Source organism: Notamacropus eugenii, chromosome 3 (genome assembly GCF_028372415.1).
Source record: "Notamacropus eugenii isolate mMacEug1 chromosome 3, mMacEug1.pri_v2, whole genome shotgun sequence".
Taxonomy (NCBI): Eukaryota; Metazoa; Chordata; class Mammalia; order Diprotodontia; family Macropodidae; genus Notamacropus; species Notamacropus eugenii.
Window position 1 is genome coordinate 216399805 of NC_092874.1, and position 22848 is coordinate 216422652.

At 35.5% G+C, this 22848-nt stretch overlaps 1 protein-coding gene across 7 annotated transcripts in view; it reads left to right on the top strand.

Moving 5' to 3' along the window:
- ERGIC2 (ERGIC and golgi 2) overlaps positions 1-22848 on the top strand; it is a 74025-nt gene that overhangs the window by 3436 nt on the left and 47741 nt on the right. For 3 of the 7 annotated variants that reach the window (XM_072654423.1, XM_072654428.1, XM_072654426.1), the window contains exons 2-3: positions 7579-7724; positions 13228-13336. In XM_072654423.1, the coding sequence (XP_072510524.1) occupies positions 7619-7724; positions 13228-13336 (215 nt within the window). In that variant the 5' untranslated portion in view covers positions 7579-7618. Of the gene's footprint in view, positions 1-3864; positions 3919-5362; positions 5489-7578; positions 7725-13227; positions 13337-22848 lie in introns of all 7 variants that reach the window. The other 4 variants (XM_072654430.1, XM_072654429.1, XM_072654425.1 and 1 more) reach the window with 3 other exon arrangements.

Consider the following 22848-nt stretch of genomic DNA (forward strand, 5'->3'; position numbering starts at 1 on the left):
TTAAGATTTTAGACTTTTTTATTCCTTCAGATAAAATTTAATATTACTAGTTCTAGAAAGTAATATCTTGGTAGCTTGGTGTAGCAGTAAATCTATAAATTAATTTTTATAGTACTAATTTTTTATTACATTGGCATTTCTACAATCAGTTATGAATATCCCTCCTATTATTTATTTCTTTGTAGGGTGGTTTGGAGGAGTAGTGGTTCTCTGATATTTTATACCTTTTGTTGATTTTTTGAATTGGATGTCTTTTTTTATTGTTTCCTCCTGAGTTTCCTCCCAAGAAATAGTGACAATATTTTGTGACTTTATTTTGTAACCTTTTAATTTATTGAATACATTAATTGTCTTAATTAGTTTCATCACTGATTTTTCTGGTGGTTTCTAAATAAAACATCTTGATGTGTGTAAGCAGGAGTATTTTTTTTAGAAGTTATATTAATATTTTTTATCATAGATACTTTTTGGATAAACTCCTTTCTGCTCCCCTGCTCCCTAGAATTGAAAACTCCTTTATAGCAATGAAAAGCAGTTGAACAAAAGCAACTTTTCAGTGAACTTGTGTGACAAATATACTTTTGTGTAATAATAATTCCTCATGTCTCTGCCTTGAGCAGAAAGATAATTGTTAGTATTTGTTCTTTGGGATTGTTACTGATTTTTCAATTACTCAGAAGTCAGCTTCTGTCTACTGAATGTTATATTATTTTAGTCATTTTATTTATTGTTCTGTTTCTTTCTATTTTACTCTGCAGTACTTTAAATCTGACAGGCTTCTCTCCATTCTTTAAATTTGTCATTTTCTTCTATATGCAATAGTAATCCGTTACATTGCATAGGATAGTTTGATTAGCCATTCCTAGTTGATGATTTGTCATGTTTCCCTATTGTGATTATACTTAGGGCTACTTTTGTTTCTGTGCTTGATTTCTTTCCCTTGTCTTACTGCTGTAGTTAACTTTTTAAGAACTGTGTTAAATACTATTGAAAAGAAAGCATCCTTGCATTACTTTTGTGTTTTATTGGTACATATTTTATTATTTAGTTTCAAATGCTAGGTTTTAGCTTTAGATAGACTTTTTAAAACATTAAGAGAAATAATGAGTTACTGAGCTTAGAAAAATATGCCAAGACTTGGACTTATGAAGATGTTCCACCCTCAGAGAAACAGAAGTCAAACAAGTATGGTAAGGTCTTACATAGATGCATTTGAATGTAAGTCTCTATATATGAGTATGATTATAAATATGTATTTGTATGTAATTTTGTGTACATATGTGTATATGTATGTTTATATAGATAAAATATCTGTGCTTAATTATATCCTTCTTGGGGGGAGGAATGAAAAAATGCATAGCAGAGAGCAAAAGAAAACTTATAAGGAAGTAAAGAAAAGATGGACAGCTTTGAACACAGTGTGTAGTAGTATTTATTATATAAACTTTCTTGAAATGGAAATTTATTGCTGTATATTTTGAATCCTCTCTTGTAATCTGCTGTTACATGGTAATGCTTTTTTTCTTTTCTTATTTTCTGTTTAAGTTTTAATTTTTAAGTTTAAAATAAATTAAGACAATTTGGATGCTGTACCAATTGGTGCATGTATTTTGTATTGATATTACTTCATTGTCTATGGTACCTTTTAACAAGATGTGTTTTCCTGTTTTTCCTCTTTTAATTAGATATGTGTATGCTTTTCCTTTGTCTGAGATGATGATTGCTACCCCTACTCTTTTTTTTTCCTTTAGTTGAAGCATAATAGGTTTTACTCCAGCCCCCTTACCTTTAATCTGTATCTCTCTGCTTCAAGTGTGTTTCTTATAAACAGCCTTTAGTAGGATTCTGGTTTTTAATCCTTTCTGCTATTTGCTTCCATTTTATGGGTGAATTCATCTTATTCGCATTCATAGTTATGATTGCTGTTTGTTTTCTTCCATCCTATTTTTTTCCCATTTATTCTTTTCTTTTTCACCCTTTTCCTCCTCAAAAGTGTTTTAGTTCTGACCACCATCTTCCCCAGTCTATTCTTTCTTCTGTCAGTCCCCCTCTCTTCTCTCATCCCCTTAATGTTATACTTTTTAAGTGGTTGTTTCCTTCAGTGAATTTTTGTACATTTTTTTTCTATTTTTGGAACTTCCTTTACCAAGCTGTTGACTCTTTATTCTCATATATATATGTACATATATATATACATATATACACACACACACATACATACATAATATATATGAAAATATGTATACGTACATACATATACTTGCATACATACTTTAATTTCTTTTTCCAATATTTTTCTCTATCCTTGCTATTTTAGTTTTAAAATCCTTTTTGAGTTCTTCTAGGAATCCTTTTTGAGCCTGACACCAATTCATGTTTTTCTTTGAGACTTTGCATGTAGTTGTTTTTTTACATTCTTGTCCTCTTCTGAGTTTGTGTTTTGATCTTCCTTTTCACTATATTAATTTTTTTGTGGTCAGGTTCTTTTTTGTTATTTGCTCATTATTCTAGCTTATTTCTTGACTTTTAACTTTTTGTTAAAGTTGGACTCTGCCCCTCTGGTGGAGAGGGCACTGTCCCAAGTTTCAGGTTTTCTTGTTACTGTTTTCAGAGCTAGTTCTGGGGTCTCTAAGTATTTAGTTCTTCCAAGGTGTCATGATATAAAGAGAGTTGTGATCACTACTCTCCAGACCAGTGCTCCTTTTTCTCCCTGGTACTTTGACCAGGGTTCCTGCTCCCCCCTGACTACAAGCTGTGGTGTGCTGCTGCTCCTTCTCATTCTAGCCATTACCTGGATCCCCAGATAGTCAATCCAGCAGAGTCCTGCACTCAGAGTTAGCACAGAGTCCCCAGTAATTTTGTAAACAGCCCTGTTTGATATCTGTGGGCTGAGAGCTCAGGATGTCATCAACCCAAGTTAGTCTTCCCCAAGGCTTATGGAGTGCCACCTGTGCTAGAGACTGCCCCTCCATTCTCACTCTAGTGTGACAGATTTTCTTGTCTAATTTCTGATTTATCTTCAGCTGGAAAAATTGTTTCATTCTGTACTTTTTTGGTTCCAGTAGTATTGAATTCATTTTGAGGTATTATTTCAAAATTGTTTACAGGGCAGATTGGGAGAGCTGAAGCAAGTAAGTCCCTGCCTTTACTCCAGTATCTTGGCTGCACTTCAGCCCATTCTTCTTTTTGAAAATTGCATTAACATTTTAAAGATATTTATGACACCAGCTTAGTTCTAATTTTAGGCTTTTTGTGTGTTTGTTTTACATTTTCTCTTTCTCATACTTTTCGATGTTTCTGTTTTTATTATTTTGTGTTTTCTAAAAAATGTCTTGGTTATTGATTTTTAAAATTACACGCCCAATTCATTAATTCTCCTTTTTTTAAAAATATGTTTTAGAGATAACATTTTTTTTTTCCTGAGAACTGTTTCAGCTGCTACCTAAAATTTTGGTACATTATTTTATTATTTTATGAAGAATTAGTTTCTATGATTTTTTTCCTTTGATACTTACTGGTTTCCATTTAGGTCTGTATCTTTTTGCTTATGTTTCTTCTATTGCTATTTTTATTGTTTTGTCATCTATAATGTATTTAATATAGCTTCTTTTTTACATTAAAGGTTTTTTCCTGTGCCTTAGAATGTAATGTGTTTTTTATTATGGTACCTTGTGTTTCTGACATGTGTATATATTTTAATACCTCACCACAGGATACTTTTTAGCTCATTGTGGTTTTTTTGTTTATATTTTTCTTAGATTTATCTAGCTCACAAAATAATAATATTTATATAACACTTACAATGTGCCAGGCAATGTACTAAAATAAACATTTTATAATTATTATTTCATTTGATCCTCACAGCAATCCTGAGAAGTAGTTGCTATTATTATCATCCCCATTTTACAGATGTGGAAGGTAAGTGCTTTGCCCAGGGTCACACAGCTAGTATATGTCTGAGACCATGTTTGGACTCTTTTTTTTTTTTTTTTTTTACTTTTGATCCAGCCTATCCACATTACCACCTACCTGCATATAAGAATAAAAAAGGACAACAAAAATACTACAGTTGAATATTAAATATTTTATTTCAATTTGGTTTGCTTTTTAAAATGAATTTAGATGCTGTTTTGTTTCATGTGTTTTTGTTTTATAACAGGCCAACTACTTCTCATCCACCAATTTTTTCAGGAAGCATTCTTTTATTTTTATTCTTCTTTCCCTCCAACCTCACAGGAGTTTGCTTATGCCTCCCTCTCATATCTTGTTGTCCAAGCATTTTTTTTTTTTTACTGTATTATGTCAGGACTCCCAACTAGACTGTATAAGGATATTGTGTAATTTCTAAATCTTTTTCTTCTACAATACTTAAAACACCCCCTCATGCCTGGTAGACACCAAATAAATCTTGAATTCACTTGAATTGTTGATTTTTGTAAGCTATAGAAGGTCGTGGTTCTGGCATGGAGACATTATCTTAAATATTAATTTCTAACATGAATTCATTATAGTTGGTGTAATGGGGGTGTGTGTATGGATTGAAGATAGAACATGACTTTCATCTTTTTTTAAATAATTTTTTTTATTATAGACTTAAATATTGAAACTGAAATACAAAAATAAAACTTTTTAAAAAAAATCCTTGTCATGTGCACAACAAAATGTAAGAGAGGATTCAAAATACACAGCAATAAATTTCCATTCCAAGAAAGCCTATGTAATAAATAGTACATGTTGTGGTGAGAGCTGTCCATCTTTTCTGTGCTTTCTTTTAAGTTTCCTTTTGTTCTCTGCTGTGCAATTTTTATTTGTTCTTGCCTCTGCCCCAGGCTTCAGTTAGTCTTGGATATACTTAGAGACACACACACACCTACACAGACACGCACAAGCTTGAGCGCGCACACACACACACACACACACATACACACACACACTTTTCTTCCTAAGAAATTCTACTCCTGATCTTTATTTTATGTTTGTGTGTATCTCTTATTTCCTCTACTTTACTTCTACACACTACCTTGCCGTCCTATTACCTCACCTCCCCCCTTACCCCCCAAAGATCCCTCCCTTATCCTCCCATTCTCCTAAGCTAAACACCCCCCCCCCCCAGTTTAACCTATTCCCTCACCCTTCCCTCTAAAGATCCCTTTTTTTATCCTCTCCCTTTCCCCTTAGGATTTTATTTCTTTCTAAATTTAGAACACTTTTATACTCTTCTAGGTATATATGTATTGTTTCTTCTTGAACCCATATCCAATGAAAATGTTTCCAGAACTTCTAGCTCTCCTCCCCCCTCTAATTCCTCTGTATCAGTTCTTCCTCTAGCACCTTATTTATTTAAGATAATTACTCTTTTTAGCTGTTCCTGAATGGTTTTGCTTTTTAAAATCACGATGTACTCAGGTCTACTCAAATCTTTCTTACGAACTACCCAGTTGCTAATAATAATCTTGGACATCGGTTTTTCATTTTACATATATAAAAGGTAAGCAGTCTTGTCCTTACTGAGTCCCTTCTAATTGGTTATTGGTGTGTACCTTATATTTCTGTTTGCTGTTGTATGTCACATGTAAAATCTATTATGTTATTTTTAAAAATAAAATCTAAAAGTCTGCCAGTTCATTGAATGTCCATTTATTTTTTCCATTCAGGATTTTATAATTAGTTTTGCTGGTTATATTTTTGGCTGGAAGCCCAGTTCTTTTGCTCTTTGTCATATAGTATTTCAAGACCTGTGGTTTTTTAGTGTCACCACTGCTGGTTCTTGTATGATTCTAATGGTGGCACTGCCATATTTAAATTTTTTTCTTATTGCTAGTAATATTTTATTCTTGTACCAGGGGTTTCACAATTTGACTATGATGTTCCTGTGAGTTTTCCTCATAGGATCTTTTTCAGGTGGCAATCAGTGGGTTTTTCCTGTTTCTACTTTCCTCTCTTGTTCTAATGCTTCAGGACAATTTTCTTGATTATTTGTTTTATACTTGTATCATCAAGATTCATTTTTGATCAGGTCTTTCAAGTAGTCTGAGTATTCTTATGTTTTCTCTTTTTGATCTGTTCTCCAGATCATTTGTTTTTCTTATGAAATGTTTCACATTCTCTTATATTTTTCATTCTTTATATTTTGTTTTGTTATTTCTTGTTCTCTTACAACTTTACTGGCTTCCCCTTCCCAGTTCTGATTTTCAAGGAGTTGTTTTCTTCCTTAAGATTCTGAATGTGCTTTCTTGATTGGATGACTTTTTTTTATAATTTTTTTTTTTAAAGTTTCCTCAGTCTCTCTCATTGATTTTTTAATTCTTTTTAAAGTTCTTCTGTGAATTCTTTTTGAGCAGGTGACTATTTGACCTTACTCTTTGGGGTACAGATGTTTCTTTGCTTCAGTATCCTCCTCTGAAGATGAACTTTGCTCTTCTCTATTCCCATACTATGATTGAATTCCTTCTTCTTTGCCTGTTAATTTTTTTTTTTTGGTAGCAGTTTGGTAGCAGTAGCTTGTAGTCCTGGGATATGCAGAGTGGTGCCTAAGATCCTCTCATCCTTCTTCAGTTCTCCCACTTGCCCTAGAACCAAAACCAAGCCCTCCAGCCTACTGTGAATGCCCATAGACAGATCCCCACCCTTGTGCTTCTACGCTCATTTGGGGGGCATGCTGGTTCCTTCTTGTATCCTCACAGTACAGATGGGTCTGGTGTTTCAGACTCAGATGCCCAAATCCCCTCATTGTCCCTGGGGTATAAGTTCCTGTGGCTGGGCTGATGCAGCTTCCCAGCTAACCTCAGGGCTTACAGTTTAAGCAGAATTAATCTGGAGGTGTTTGTTCTTCACAGGGACCAAACCTTATCCTGGAAATTTTCTTCAGATCTTCTCCCAGGGGGAGAAGTTGTCCCAGGGGGACCATTATTCTGCTCTGCTCTGATTTATTTTTACCACTGTATGTTCGCCCTGAGGCAATTATTTTATCTCATTTGTGGGAGAAGTATAGAGAGCTTGGAATTTTCTGACCTACTCTGCCATCTTCCCAGAATCCTCTCCTGACTTGTTATCTTTTAATAAAATTGGACTTAAACATTTTAGATATTATGTAATTAGGAGTTATAATTCCATAATTATGATAATCTTGTATTTTAGCATGTATTAAAGCTTTCCAAAGAGTTTATTTTTTGTAGAAGTGCTCTGTTGTACATTAAAATTTGAGTTTTGCTTCTTGGGTTTGCAGTGTCAGATATTGTTGCAGTCCTTAATTAAGAAGCAACATCCCAGTTTTTGTTTATTTCTAAAGGAGTTATATAGCACTAGAAGTGTAATGGAAAGAAAATATATTTTTGGTTAAAATCTATTACCTTAAGCAACATTGGGTCATTTGTAAAATGAGATGGAGTAGATAATTCCTAAGGTTTCTTCTTCTAGCTCCAAATATAATCCCATATTTGTAGGGACTTTATTGTCTATGTATCTCTTGTACCTAGCACAATGCTTTCACATTGTCGGTATTCAGTATTTGTTGGGATTTTTAAAATATTCAGAACTCTCGCTAACTCTATGTATATATGTATGTTTCTGTACATGTAGAGTGGCTATATGAAGGAAGAAGTGGAAGACTGTGCTGAAGATGAGGCGACTGAGTCGAAAGAAAACCTTAAATTTGGTTAAAGAATTGGATGCCTTTCCAAAGGTTCCTGTAAGCTATGTAGAGACTTCAGCGATTGGGGGTACAGGTAGGTTTCACTGAAAATCTCAACTGTGGATGGGGTATAAACATGTGGTTTTTAATAGAAACTTTGTAACTCTTTTTTAGGTTCCAGTCAATGGAATAGAAATGCAATGTTTTGAAAAGATAGACTCATTAAGATGTGTTTTGTTTGATAATAATCTGACACTACAGAAAGAGAACTGGCTTTTATAGTAACAGTTTTAACATATAACATACAGAAGTTACAAGTGGTGTTTGAGATTTTAGATTGGACCTACGAGCTATCATTTAAAAATGCAACGTCTTAAGCTTCAAGTATAAAGCATACTGAGTCAGGACAATGCCCAGACGCTGTTCTCTTTTTGCACTTTGAGTATGTCATATGACACTCAATAGTTTACTATTTAGTCATTTTCAAGATCAAGGGAATGTGGAAATGTTGCAAATTCAGTAATACCTCAGTAATTTGAAAAGCAGAGAAATAAGAAAAAAGACTTCCAAGTTAACTACCTGGATTATCCGTAGTTTTTAATTAAAAACAATAGGTCATATTAGCTGGCAAATGGCAATTCCTTTTAATCACTGGAAGTTGACATTGGTTTGACTGGATTATCAGAATAGCTTTGTCACTGTTTCCTTGCTTTCAGGTTGTTCCACTCTTCCTAACCATTTGTTTTCATGTTATTCACCTTATTTAGATATCTTCCATAATGCTTTGTTTTCTTTTTTTGGAGGGAGGAGGCATGGCAGTCAGGGTTAAATGACTTGCCCAAAGTCACACAGCTAATAAGTGTCAAGTGTCTGAGGCCGGATAGGAATATAAGTCCTTCTGACTCTAAGGCCGGTGCGCTATTCACTGCACAACCTAGCTGTGCCACTCTGTTTTCTGCAAGATGAAGTTTATGACCCTTTAGTGCTTTCATGGTGTTAAAGGCTATTCGCAGTTTGGCCTCAGTCACTGACCTTATCTTCATTACTTTCCAGCGTAAACTCGCCACTTTGACCAGTCTAATAAATTTACTACCAAATATACACTTTTGTTAAGATTTTGCACAAAGCCCCATTGCCTGAAATTCCTTCAGTATTCCTTTTCAGCTTTTTTTTGTTAATCAGCTCAAGTCTTATTAAACCAACTGACCATTCCGTCTCGTATTGATGTCTATCAACTCAGTATTTATCTACTATCCTACCTTTTTGGTATTTAATTATACACTGCCATTGACATCACTTGTGCCATCTTTTATTGGTGTTTAATTCTTGTATTAGTTAGGTTTTTCTGTGTCTATGCTTTGTCTTTGTGAAAGAGAGAGTTCAAATACTGCTACTCACAATTTACAGATGAGAAAACTGAGGCTCAGGTGGTTATATTTAAGGGTCATACCTAAATAACATAAGAATTAAATAGCAACGGTAGATGGCACCAGTGATATAAATGGCAGCATATGATTAAATGTCCAGTAGCTAGGAGAGTAGATAAATGCTGAGTTCATAGATAACAACATGAGATGGAATGATCAGAGGAATGGAACTTGAACTGATCACTAAAAGACAGCTAAGAACTGAATAGCATAAAAGGATTGCTGAAGGCATTTCAGGCAGTGGGGATTATGGGAAAAGTGTGTGTATTTGATATAAAGAGTTTTTTTCCCCTTTACCTCTTCTTTTTTTTTTGTTATCTTTTGAAATTTTAGATAAATACTGAAATTTAAATATATAAGAAAAAAATAAACAAATATAAGAAAAAAAACATGCCATGTGCACAGCAGAATGTATGTAGGAGAGGATTCAGAATACATAGCAATAACTTTCCAAACTTATATATTAAATACTGTGCTTTATGTTGAAAGCTGTCCATCTTTTCTTAGATTTCTTACAGTTCTCTGCTATACACTTTCAACTTTGTTTTTACTTATTTTACTTGACTTTGTTTACCCCCTAGTTCCCCCTCCCCCTAGTTCCCCTTTTACCCCTAATTCCCTCTCCCCCAAAATGGATATATTTGCATATAGATATTGATATGTATATACATACACATATACATATATATACATATCCATCCATCCGTCCATACACACAGACATACACACAAACATACTTTCCCTAGGAGGTTCTACTTCTAATCTTTGTTTTTTTGTTTGTGCGTATCTCTTTTTTCTATCTCTTCGAACTCCTCTACTTTACTTCTACCTGCTACTTTACCCTGAATTCTATTAATTAAACTATGCCTCCCCCCAGTGATCTCTCCCTTTTCCATCTGTTCTCATAAATCTGAACAGTCTTTTATTTGCCCCTTTGACCTGTTGCTTTTCCTTCCTTTTACTTAATCTATCCTCCCCTACAACAACTCCCCTTATCCTCTCCTTCCCCATAAATCAAAGCACCTTTTTGTTCACCCTGTTGACCTATTCCCTCATCCTCACCTCTGAAGATCCCTTCTTTATCTTCTTCCTCCTCTCTATGCCCTTAGTTTTATTTCTTTCTAAATTTAGAAGACTTTTATACTCTTCTAGATGTATATGTATTTTTCCCTCTTAAACACATTCCCAATGAAAATAGTTTTCTGGAACTAATAGGCCTCCTCCCCCATCTAATTCCTTTGTATTGGTTCTTCCTCTTGTACCTCATTTATATAAGATAATTACTCTTTTAACTGTTCTTGAACAGTTGTACTTTTTGAAATCATAACATACTCAGGTTTACACCAATATTTCTTAAAGTCTACCTAATAACTAATAACAATCTTAGACACAGGTTTTACCTTTTACATACATATAAGGTAAATTGTCTGTCCTTATTGAGTCCCTTGTAATTTGGTCATTGGTGTGTTCTTTATATTCCTCTTGGCTCTTGTATGTCAAATCTTCAGGTTTTTTGTTTTTGTTTTTTTGACAAAGTTCTGAAAGTTTGACAGTTCATTAAATGTCTTTTTTTTTTTCCATTCAGAATTGTGCTTAACTTTGCTGGGTATCATGCTTTCAGCTGGAAGCCTAGTTCTTTTGCTCTTTGAGATATAGTATTCTAAGACCTGCAGTCTTTTAGTGTCACTATTGCTGGGTCTTGTGTGATTCTGATTGTGGTACTGCCATATGTAAATTGTTTTTATTCTTGTTGCTTATATTTTATTCTTGAGCTGGGGGGTTTCAGAATTTGACTATGATATTCATGTGAGTTTTCCTTGTAGGATCTCTTTCAGGTGGTGATCAGTGGATTTTTTCTATTTCTACTTTCCCTTCTTCATCTAATGCTTTAGGACAATTATTTGTTGTATACTTGTATCAAGACTCATTTTTTGATCATGGCTTTCAAGTAGTCTGATTATTCTTGTTTTCTCTTTTTGATGTATTCTCCAGATCAGTTGTTTTTCTTATGAGATGTTTCACATTCTCTTATTTTTTTTATTCTTTATATTTTGTTTTATTATTTCTTGATCTCTTACAACTTTGCTGGCTTCCCCTTGTGCAGTTCTGATTTTCAAGGAGATGTTTTCTCCCTTAAGATTCTAGACCTCCTTTTCTAATTGCTAATAGCTAACGCTAATTCTAATTAGCTTTCTTTTCTTTTTGTTTTTTTAAGTTTTTTCCTCAAATTCTCTCATTTGATTTTTAAAGTCTTTTTTAAAGTTCTTTAATGAATTCTTTTTTGGACAGGTGACCATTTGACATTTCTCTTTGGGGTAGAAGAGGGGTTTCTTTGCTTCAGTATTCTTCTCTGAAGATGATCCCTGGTCTTCTCTATTTCCATAGTAGCTCTCTGTGGTTGAATTCTTTCTTCGTTGCTTGTGCATTTTTATTTGGTAATAGTTTAGTTTTTATAATCACCTCTAGTCCTGGTGCATGGGGTATGGTGCCTCTGTCCTTAGATCCTTTTCAGTTCTCCCCTCTGACCTTGAACTCAAACCAAGACCTCCAACCTGCTCTAAGTGCCAGCCCTATCCTGTCCTATTGCTTCTGCACTGAACAGGTGTGTACTGGTTTCTTCTTGCCCTTACCATTTCTCAACAGCACAACTGGGTCTGGGATTCCTTGTTAGCAGAAGTTCTGTAATCTTCCCCAGATCAAATACCCAACTCCCCTCACTGTCCCTGGGTTTGTCTTGTTATTTAAGTGGTCTCTAGACTTGAGATGTTTTAATGTTTACAGGGAGGAAACCTCTTCCAGGAATTTTTCTTTAGATTTTCTCCAATTGTCCCAGGAGGACCCCTGTTCTGCCCTTACTCTTACTTATTTTCACCGCTTTATATTCGCCCCAAGTCTCCATTTTATCTCTTTTGTGGAGGAAAATCTCGAGAGCTTGAAATTTTCTGACCTGCTCCACCATTTTCCCAGAATCCTCTCCTATTTGGTATGCTTTGTAGCTCTAACTACATCATTTACATTTAGAGGACAGGGACTTCACGTTATGCTTCATGTGCCCTCTTAGTATCTATAATAGTGTAATTATGTAATGTGATGAATAATTATTAAGTGAATGAATTAAGGAATGAATCAAATTTAAACTGTTCATGTTTTTCAAGTGTAGATAATTATGTATAAATTGAAGATGAGATAACTTATTTATGGTAGTGAAATTTCTCAGATTTAGTCTTTGAGTCACAGTGGTATCATATTAAGGACCCTAGTCTTGGAGTTAGAAGCCCTAGGTTTGAGACCTCGCTCTAAAGCTTTAGCTTTAGGAACCTTAAATGTACCTTCTCATGCCTCAGTTTTCTCATTTGTAAAATGGAAATGGTAGTATTTGAACTTTCTCTTTCATAGAGTTTTTTTTATTTTTTCAGAAAAAAAGACATCACAAAGGTTTATAGAAATCATGTCATAAATAACAAGCACAAAACTGATTATGATACTATTAAAGTTTCAGTTGCATTGCCATGAAATTAATACTGCAAATTCCAATTATACAGTCTTAATCTTTTATTGTTGTTAGTATGCTAAGAATGGAGATGTTATGTGTATTCAATCAGACTTTTTATTTTTCCTTTGCATGTGGAGTAACATTTTTATGTGATTGCCAAATGTAGAGCAGAGGAAGAAGTCTTATGGTTGTATTTTGGAGCTATTGTGTACTTTTCAGCCATGTAAATTTTCCAAGGTGCCTGGGAGAAATCAGACCAATTTATTTAAAACAACATCAAAATCTGCCTATCCTCCTGTACCCTTGAAATTAAATAAAAGAATAAGCAGAGTCTGTAGACATAGTCAGATGTCAAGATTGAAAATACTATAACCCATACAACAAAAGTTTGTAGTGTCTCTGTTATGTAGAAAGACAAGTGAAAATTTTGTGGTCTTGTAAATATTTTGGTGGTTATATTTGGTTTAATAAGAACCTTTAAAATGAAAGTTAGAAAGTGTCTTATGAACACAGTCACATTTTAAAGTTATTAATAATGATTTTCTAATAGTTTTTAGATTTTTTTCAAGAGTGATATATTCTTTTTAAGGAAAGCATATTAAAAACCAGAAATGTTTATTTAAGGCTTACTTTTACTTTTACTTAACTCATTTTTTCTTTTGTTCTTGATTTCTTAGTTTCTCTAATAGCATTTACTACAATGGCTTTGTTAACCATAATGGAGTTTTCAGTGTATCAAGATACTTGGATGAAGTATGAATATGAAGTAGACAAAGATTTTTCTAGGTAACATTTTCTTTTTGAAATCTTTTTAGAGTGTATTAATTCTTATTTATTTCTTCTGAGAGAAAATGTATAGAAAGCTCAAAAATTAACTATTTAATGTTCACCTGATATTCTGCTAAGGAAACAGCATCATATCCTCTTCTAAGTTGGATGTATTATTAGATTAATATTTTCAGAATTAAACTTTTACATAGGTGACCTATGTATAGTTAGTCTGTAAGAAATAAATGTTCTTGTTCTCTGATTTGATATGCATCTGTTTAAAGAGAGTCTTTTCTCATTTAATTAGCTTAATTATTCCCATGTCCAAATAATCAATTTTATACTATGTCAAATAACTAGATATTTCAAGAGTCATTTACAGGTCAGTTACGATTGCACAAGGATTCAATAAGGAAATCTTATTTTTACAAATCCATTTGTTTCCTTGTAAGAATACTTTGATACATATAGGCCTTTGTAAGTTTTAGGGCATATTTTAGTAATCAGATTTCTTGACTTATTTCAGATTTTCTAATACCAATGAATATAGCATGTCAGTCATATTCAGATAAGTCCTATTATCTACCTTCCTTTTGAAATACTTTTGGGATGATCTTCAGAGGATTCTAGGCTTTCTCTCTTAGACTGAAAGAATTCTAAGAATGCTGAGCAGGAAAGTATAGGTATTCCTCATTTTATTGTGCTTTGTAGCTAATGTGGTTTTTGTTTGTTTTACAAATTGAAGGTTTGTGTCTATCAGCACCATTTTTCCAACCACATGTGCTCACATTGTGTTTATATTACAGATGGGTAATTTTTCCAATATTTCAAACTTTTTCATTATTATTGTGTCTTATATATGTCTTAGTGATCTGTCATTGGTATTATTTGATGTTACTGTTGTAATTTTGGAAGGTGGGGTCATTACCCATTGTATCCATATAACACAGTGAACTTACTTGATAAATGTTTTATTTGTTCTGACTGATCTACCATCCAGCTGTTGCTTCCCTTCTTCCCTTTGACTTCCCTATTTCCTAAGACACCTTGCATAAACTTAGTTGATAAAGCAGTGGCAGAGTCGGAGAGAATTGACTCCAATTTTGAAATAAGTTATTCTATGGGTAAAATGCTATCAAATAGCATTACATGCTAAAGAGAAGTCTTTTGTGGAAGAGTCATTTAGTATGGCAGACTTCATTTTTGTTTTATTTTAAGAAATTATTACAGGTATGGCAGAGCCAAGATAGTGGAGTAGAAGGGCTGATCTGCTCTAGATCTCTCCCCATAACCCTGTAAAAATGACCCTAAACAAATTCTGGAGCAGCAGAAGCCACAAAATAACAGAGTGAAACAGATTTCTAGCCCAAGATAGCCTGGAAGGCCTACAGGAAGGATCTGTTGCCCCAGGCTCAGCAGAGCACAGCCCAGCCTGGGACACATGGCATAGACAGACCTGGAGTAGGCTTCAGGGTGCGAAATCATAGGTAGTAGCTGTGGTTTCCAGATTTCTCAACCCATAAACTCCAAAGACAGCTTCGAAGATCAGTAAGAAAGCTCACCTGGATAAGAGGGAAGCTCAGTCCTGCCCTAGGACAGCAGCCACTGCAGCAGCAGCTTCCACTTTTGGAGCCCTAACCTAAGGACCCTGGAGGAATTGAGCAGCTGATCTGGGTCTCAGTCCTGAGTGGCGGTCCTTGGATGAGGAATAGTGCTAGCGCAGTAGAACTGGTGGTGGCTATGGAGAGGGAACCATCCTTGTAGTTCCAGGGCAGAAAAGAGTGCTTATGATTGCTCACAGAGCAGAGTGCAGGCAAGAGAGGAGTAAGTAAACTTCTCTTCCTTGATTGTGTCACCTTGGAGGAACTGAGAACTTACAGGTATCTAGAGATAACTCAGAGAACAGCTGCACAAAACCTCTGAAGTCTAGGTTAGTATACCCTCCACTTGACAAAGGACTCAAAAGTAAAATAACTGGCTGGGAAAATGCCCAAAAGGGGAAAAAATAAGACTATAGAAGATTACTTTCTGGGTGAAAAAGTATTTTCTTCTGTCCAAAGCATTCCATCAGAGGAAGACATCAAAGTCAAGGCTTCTACATCAAAAGCCTCCAAAAAAATATGCAGTGGTCTCAGGCCATGGAAGAGCTCAAAAACGATTTTGAAAATCAAGTAAAAGAGGTGGAAGAAAAATTGGGAAGAGAAATGAGAGTGATGCAAGAAAATCATGAAAAGCGAGTCAACAGCTTGCTAAAGGAGACTCAAAGAAATGCTGAAGAAAATAACATCTTTAAAAATATACTAACCCAAATGGCAAAAGAGGTCCAAAAAGCCAATGAGGAGAAAAATTCTTTAAAAAGCAGAAATGACCAAATGAAAAAGGAGGTTCAAAAGCTCACTGAAGAAAATAGTTCTTTCAAAATTAGAATGAAGCAGATGGAAGCTAATGACTTTATGAGAAACCAAAAAATTGTAAAACAAAACCGAAAGAATGAAAAAAAATAGAAGACAATGTGCATTATTTCATTGGAAAAACAACTGACCTGGAAAATAGATCCAGGGAGAGAGAATTTAAAAATTATTGGTCTCCTTGAAAACCATGATCCAAAAAAGAGCCTAGACATCATCTTCCAAGAAATTATCAAGGAAAAGTGCCCCGATATTCTAGAACAAGAGGGTAAAATAGAAGTGGAAAGAATTCGCCAATCATCTCCTGAAAGAGATCCCAAAAGGAAAACTCCTAAGGATATTGTAGCCAAATTCCAGAGTTCAGAGATCTCTGAACAGATCCTTCAGAAATTCACCTCAAGGAGAAAATACTGCAAATAGCCAGAAAGAAATTATTCAAGTATTATGGAAATACAATCAGGATAACACAGGATTTAGCAGCTTCTACACTAAGACATCAAAGGGCTTGGAATATGATATTCCAGAGGTCAGAGGGGCTAGGATTAAAACCAAGAATCACCTACCCAGCAAAACTGAGTATAATACTTTAGGAGAAAAAATGGAATTTCAGTGAAATAGAGGGCTTCTAAGCATTCTTGTTAAAAAGACCAGAGCTGAATAGAAAATTTAACTTTCAGTTCCAAGAAGCAAGAGAAACATGAAAAGGTAAACAGGAAAGAGAAGCCTTAAGGAACTCATTAAAGTTGAACTGTTTACATTCCTACATGGAAAGATGATATTTGTAACTCGAGACCTTTTTCAGTATTAGGGTAGTTAGAGGAAGTATATATATATATTCCCTCTAACTACCCTTATCAATGAATCAGAGACTCAGAGATATTAGCAAAAAGAGTAGTTTGTTTATTGACTTTCTTGAGAAAGGACTCCTTCAGAGTGCCCAAAAGATGGTACCAGCTGAAGAGAGAGCGCAGAGCTGTGCTTAGCTCAACAGATTATATAGGCCTTACCTGCAGTCCCCCCTCCCTATCCTCCTTCCTCAGGGCTCATTGATGTAAGCCCTGAGGGTAAAATCTATTTGGGACAATCTATCCCAGCAGCAGAACAAAAAAAACAGTAATGTCACACATTAGCCCTAAAAAAAAAGAGAAGACGCAGGGGAGGTATTATTCCTCCCTGCTAGGTATCTAAAAACAAGGGGAGGAAAGGCTGAGAAAATGCAGAGGGCGGTCTGGGAAAGTAAAGGGAGTAGTCTTGGGATAGTTTCAATAAGACAAAAAACAATTAACCCCTTGAAGAGGCTTCGCTCCTGAGAGAGATCCTCAGAGATCATCTCTCACATGTATATTATATATGTGTAGGTATGTATGTGTACATGGGTGTGTGTGCATACATGCATGTATGTATATATGTATGTGTGTGTGTATATGTGTATATACACACGTAGACAGAGGGCACAAGGTGAGCTGAATATAAAGGGAGAATACCTAAAAAAATAAAATTTACTGTTGAATGGAATGTACCTGGGGTAAGAGAAAGGGAGAGGTAGAATGTAGCAAATCATCTCACATAAAAGAGGGAAGAAAGAGCTTTTCCAATGGAGGCGAAGGGAGGGAAATGAAAGGAAATAAGGGATCCTTACTGTCATGGGATTTGGCTTAAGGAGAAATAACACACTCAATTGGATATGGAAATCTACTTTACCCTGCAGGAGGAAGGCAAGGAGGAAGGGGATAGGAGAGGGAAGATAATAGAAGGGACAGCAAATTGGGGAAAGGGATAATCAGAAGCAAACACTATTGTGAGAGGATAGGTAATGGGAGAGAGTGGAATAAATGAAGGGCAGGATAGGACAGAGAGAAATGTGGTTAGTCTTTTATAACATAACTATTATGAAAGTGCTTTGCATTGTTATACATGTATGACCTATATTGAATTGCTTGTTTTCTCAGTGAGGGGGGCAGGGAGGGAGAGTATATGGAACTCAAAGCTTTAATAATGAATGTTAAAAATTGTTTTAGCATGCAACTGGAAACTAAAGTATACAGGCAATAAGAGTATAGAAATCTATTTTGCCCTACAAGAAAGCAGAGGGGAAGGGAAATGGAAGAAGGATGGGTAATAGAAGGGAGGACAGACTGGAGGAAGGGGTAGATGGAATGCATGCTGTCCTGGGGTGGGGGGTAGGGAGAGTTGGGGAGAAAATTTTGAATTCAGATTCTTGTGAAAGTGAATGTTTAAAACTGAAAAATAAATGTTATATATTTAAAAAAAGAAATTATCACAGCCAAAAAATTGGAAATTGAAGTAATGCCCATCAATTGAGGAATGGTTGTGCAAGTTATGGTGCATAAATGCAATGGAATACTATTGTGCTATATGAAATGAAGAGTGGGCAGATTTCAGAAAAAACTTGGAAAGATAGGAACTGATGCAAAGTGGAGTAAGCAGAACCAAGAAAACATTGTATATACTAACAGCAGCATTGTACAGTGATCACCTATGATTAACTAAGCTCTTCTTAGCAATACAGTGATCTAAAACAATTCTGAAGGACACATGATGGAAAATGCATCTGAAGAAAGAACTGATGGAGTTCAAATTCAGATAGAAGCATACTATGTTCACTTTATTGTTTTCATACTTTTTTCTTTTTGTTTTGTTTTTTCTTTTATAACATGATTGATATGAAGATATGTTTTACATGATTGAAAAAAGTGGCCATAGCCACTTGAACTTTCAGCAACCACCACCCTAATCAGTTAGCAGCCATCAACACTGAGGAAGACCTTCCACCAGCAAAAAGCATATGACTCACTAAGGGCTCAGTTGGTGGTTAGAATTATTTTTTTAGCAATAAAGTATTTCTTAATTAAGGCATGCACTTTTTTTTTAGATATGGTACTACTACACACTTAATAGACAAAAACTGGTATTACTTATTATCTTTTACTTTCCACCACTCTTGCACCACCTTTTCACCACCACCTTTTGATTCACTGAACACTGTCTTTCCGCTGCTCTGTTTCCATGCTGTTCAGTGAACACAATCACTTTCAACTTGAAGCCTGCAGAATAGTTTTTATATTTACTCAGAATCATAATTAAATGCCTTGCATGTTAATGTGTCACTAGCAAGCAGTCATATCATGCAACTACTCATGGCAGCTTTGCCTGCCTGCCTGCCTGCTGCCCTTGCACCTGTGGCTCTTCATTTGGGTTAAGTGACATGACTGTTAGTACTACAGTACTCTAAACAAACCATGTAAGTCAGCTTTTGGAAATGTACTACAGTATCTGTACACTGAGAGTTCTAGGCTTGTGTCTTGCAATGAGCAGGAGATAAATGCATATCCATATGCCACTCATGAATACATTGCTGCTCTGTTTATCTTATAAGTGGTGTGATGAACAGAATTATACCATATGATGATTCCACGTTGAAAGGTTATAAACCAACTTTTGGACAGAATAAAAAGGGGGTATGATGATTATGTGCTGAAATACTATTCATGAGTACTACAAGGAGATTAATTGTAGCTTATGTACCAGATTGTCAAGAAAATAACTATACTTATGTACCAGCATTTATTGTCTGGTAAGAAAGAATAAAAAAATTCCACTAAGAATTGAATTAGGTGGTGCAGTAGATAGAACCCTGGGCTTCGAATCAGATAAGAGTTCATATCTGGCCTCAAACACTTACTAGATTTGTGACCCTGGACAAGTCACTTAATCCTGTTTGCCTCAGTTCCTCATCCCTGAAAATGACCTAGAGAAGGAAATGCCAAACCATTCCATTAACTTTGCCAACAAAACCCCACATGGGGTCATGGAAAGTTGGACATAACTGAAAAAAATTACTTAGCCACCTGTTGGAACTAAGAAATGGTTAAAACAATGACCTATCAGGGGCTAGTCGGTGCAGATACTTACTAGTTTTGTGACCCTGGTCAAGTCACTTAGTCCTCTTTGCCCTTAGTTCCTTATCTGTAAAATGATCTGGAGAAGAAAATGGCAAACCACTCAAAGTATCATTGCCAAGAAAAGCCTGAATGGGGTCACAGAAGGTTGGACACAACTGAAACAACCGAAATGAAGGAATAGAGAAGTTCTGTGAAGAATTGAACTAGATATTCTAAATTAACTTCATGGTCAGTCACTTCTATATGAAAATGGTCACAGGGGATAGTGCTGAATGTTATATTAGAAAAAGTGATGTGAGAATCAAGAAATAAGAGGCTAAAAATTTGTGCAATACTCATAAAACTCAATCCTGTCATATTAAAAGGTATATACAGCTATCAGAGATCCCTGGCATACCTGTCAGAGGACCTTAGCCTTGCATGCCAAAGGGCATATATTCAGATTAGGAGCCAACATGAACTCTACCTGCCAACATGAACTCTACCTGAACTATTACCTTCTTTGTGTGTCTCATTTTTCACCATCCTGAGATGAAACCATGGCACTATCTATGAAAGTGTGTTCTGTTTATATCCTTTCACTACATTCATTTGCTATAACTGTTATGCTGAGTCTCAGGCAGTTAGTGGCAAAAGCTGTGGGACACTGAAGGGAGCCAGTTGCTTTCTTCACCTGTGGAATTATCTTCTGTGTCATTTCAGTCCAGGTTAAATTGTTCCTCTTTTAGCATTGTTCTATTTCTCTCCAGATGTGACTAATCATATGTTAAAATCTTCTTTGCTGCTCCTCACACAAGATACTACAGGCTCTTCTGTTTTCATGCCTTTGCATTGATTGTCATCCCCCAGTGCCTAGAATGACTGTTCTTCTTAGATTCTCCAGTCTCCTTTGAAACTAAGCTTAAGTGCCATCTTCTGCTTGAAGCCTTTCCTAATTATCTAGCAACAAGTCCTGTACCATGTCTTCAGTGTCTCTTCTGATAGATTATAAACAATTTGAAGGCAAGGATGGTATCATTTTGTATTTCTAGTCCCAAGTACAGTGCTTAGCACATAGTAGATGCTTTATAAATGTTTGTTGATTGATGGATGACAGTACTAGTCAGTCAATAAATCTCTCACCTTCTAAGAATGGGTGTTTTTCATGACTCTTCCAGGGAAGGATTTTATAAAAGAAACAGCTGTGTCTTTCTTCTTTTACTTATACTTTTACTCTTGGTGATCTGGTCACTTCCTTTGTATTTAAATATTCTTGGTATTTATGTATGCCTGGTAATCCACAAGTCTCCAAATCCATCTCTAATTGCTTTCTTTTGATTATAGATCTTTGTTGCCAACTACCGTACTTGATGTACCTTTCTACCTTTATGTTCTATTGGAAACTCAATTTGAGTCTGTCCAGAACTGAACTCATTTCCCCTAAATTCACCCTTTCTTTGAACTTTGTAGGAACATAGATCATAGTTCCTTTCAAGGAGCATCTAGTTCAGTCCTCTCATTTTACAGATAAGGAAACCAAGGGCAAGGATGGCTAAGTGATTTGCCTTATATTACATAGGTAGGAAGTATCAGAGGCTGGATTTGAACCAAGGTCCTCTGACCCCAGAACTGGTACTCTTTCCATTGTACCAGGCTGCCTTCCTTCTTCCTGGTCATTTAGGCTGATCATCACTCAGTTATTTTGATTCTCTCCAGGTCTCTTACCTTTTTCTCTGCCTGCTCCCACCTGGACCAGATACTGCAATCAGTTATCAAGATGATTGATTCAACTTCTACAACGAATTTTTATCTGTACTGTATAGTTCAGACTTTCATCACCTCTGTATGGTACTATTGCAATAGCTTCCTTATTGATCTCCTTTACTTCCAGTCTCTTATCTCTCTATCCTCTTTGCCTCATAGTTGCTAAAATATTCTCTTTAAGGCACAGGCCTGAATAGTTCCCTGCTCTAACCTTTAGTTGTTCTTATCACCTCAAGGATAAAATAAAAAAAAATCTTTAGACAGGCATTTAAGATTCTTCCTGCTCTATTTCATGTGGAAATAACTGTTCCCTTCTTCCTCCACCTGTTCCTTCTTCCAGTTTCTAACCCAACCCCTAAAGCCGTCATATAGGGAACCAACCCATGCAGAGATGTGATTTGGCAAATGTTTCTCTAAAAATGCTGTAGCTCTTGCTTTAGTACCTGCTGAAGCCCTGGAAAAGAAAGTTCTCACCACCTAAGTTCTTAACACTGTCGGGTGGTTTGACATCAGTGATGAATATTGTCTTATCAGTGGAATTAATATGAAATATGGCATTACCATCTGCTTTGCTACTGCATCCTAAGTATGAGAAGGTCTTTTCATCTAACTTTCAACTGAAATCCATATGTACTGTTGCCTTCTATTAGAATGTGAAATTACTGAGAGCAGTAACTTTCTTGCTTTTGTTTGTATCCCCAGTATTTTACATATTGTAAGCAATCAATAAATGCTTTTTAATTCATTCATTTTTTCCAAACTACTTTCTTAGTCATCATTCACTTCTCTCCTTTATACATTCTACTTTTGGCCAAACTTGACGTTAGGTATTGAAATAGCAAGGACCCCAACATAACAGCAGGGCCTGCTGTACAGGTTCTTACATCTACTTTTCTAAAAGGAAAGCAGCTTTTGAGGAGTCAGCAATCTATGTTAATCAAGCACATATATCATTCACTTAGTTCAGGGGGAAAAGTCAGCACCCTGAATTTCAGAGAAAATATAAACAAATTACAAGCAGAAATTACAAACAGAAAGACCAACAGACAGGGCTTCCACCTGTCTGACCATTAGTAAAACACATCACAGATCAACAGACAGATCCAGCTGTTTGACCATTACATACATATATAGTTACCAGTGAGAGAAGCACCAAAATCTGGATTTTTAAAGCCGGCGTGCCTCCTTAGCAGCTACCTAGAGTCTCTTCTTGTCAAACAGACACTTCCAGGGAGCTAAGTCCCAAAGTGAAACCTCACCTCAGAGTATTTATACGCTTTTCAGACCCAGAAGTTGCTTTTCAGACCCAGAAGTCACAGCCCTCTGACCCATACCTCAATAGAAATTAACAAAAGGTATTGAGGCCTTTTAATGGGCTGGGAAGATCTTTGACTCTTCTCCTCCCTTCCCTGCTCCCTCCACCATTAACGTTACATTAACATTACAGCTGTTCCTT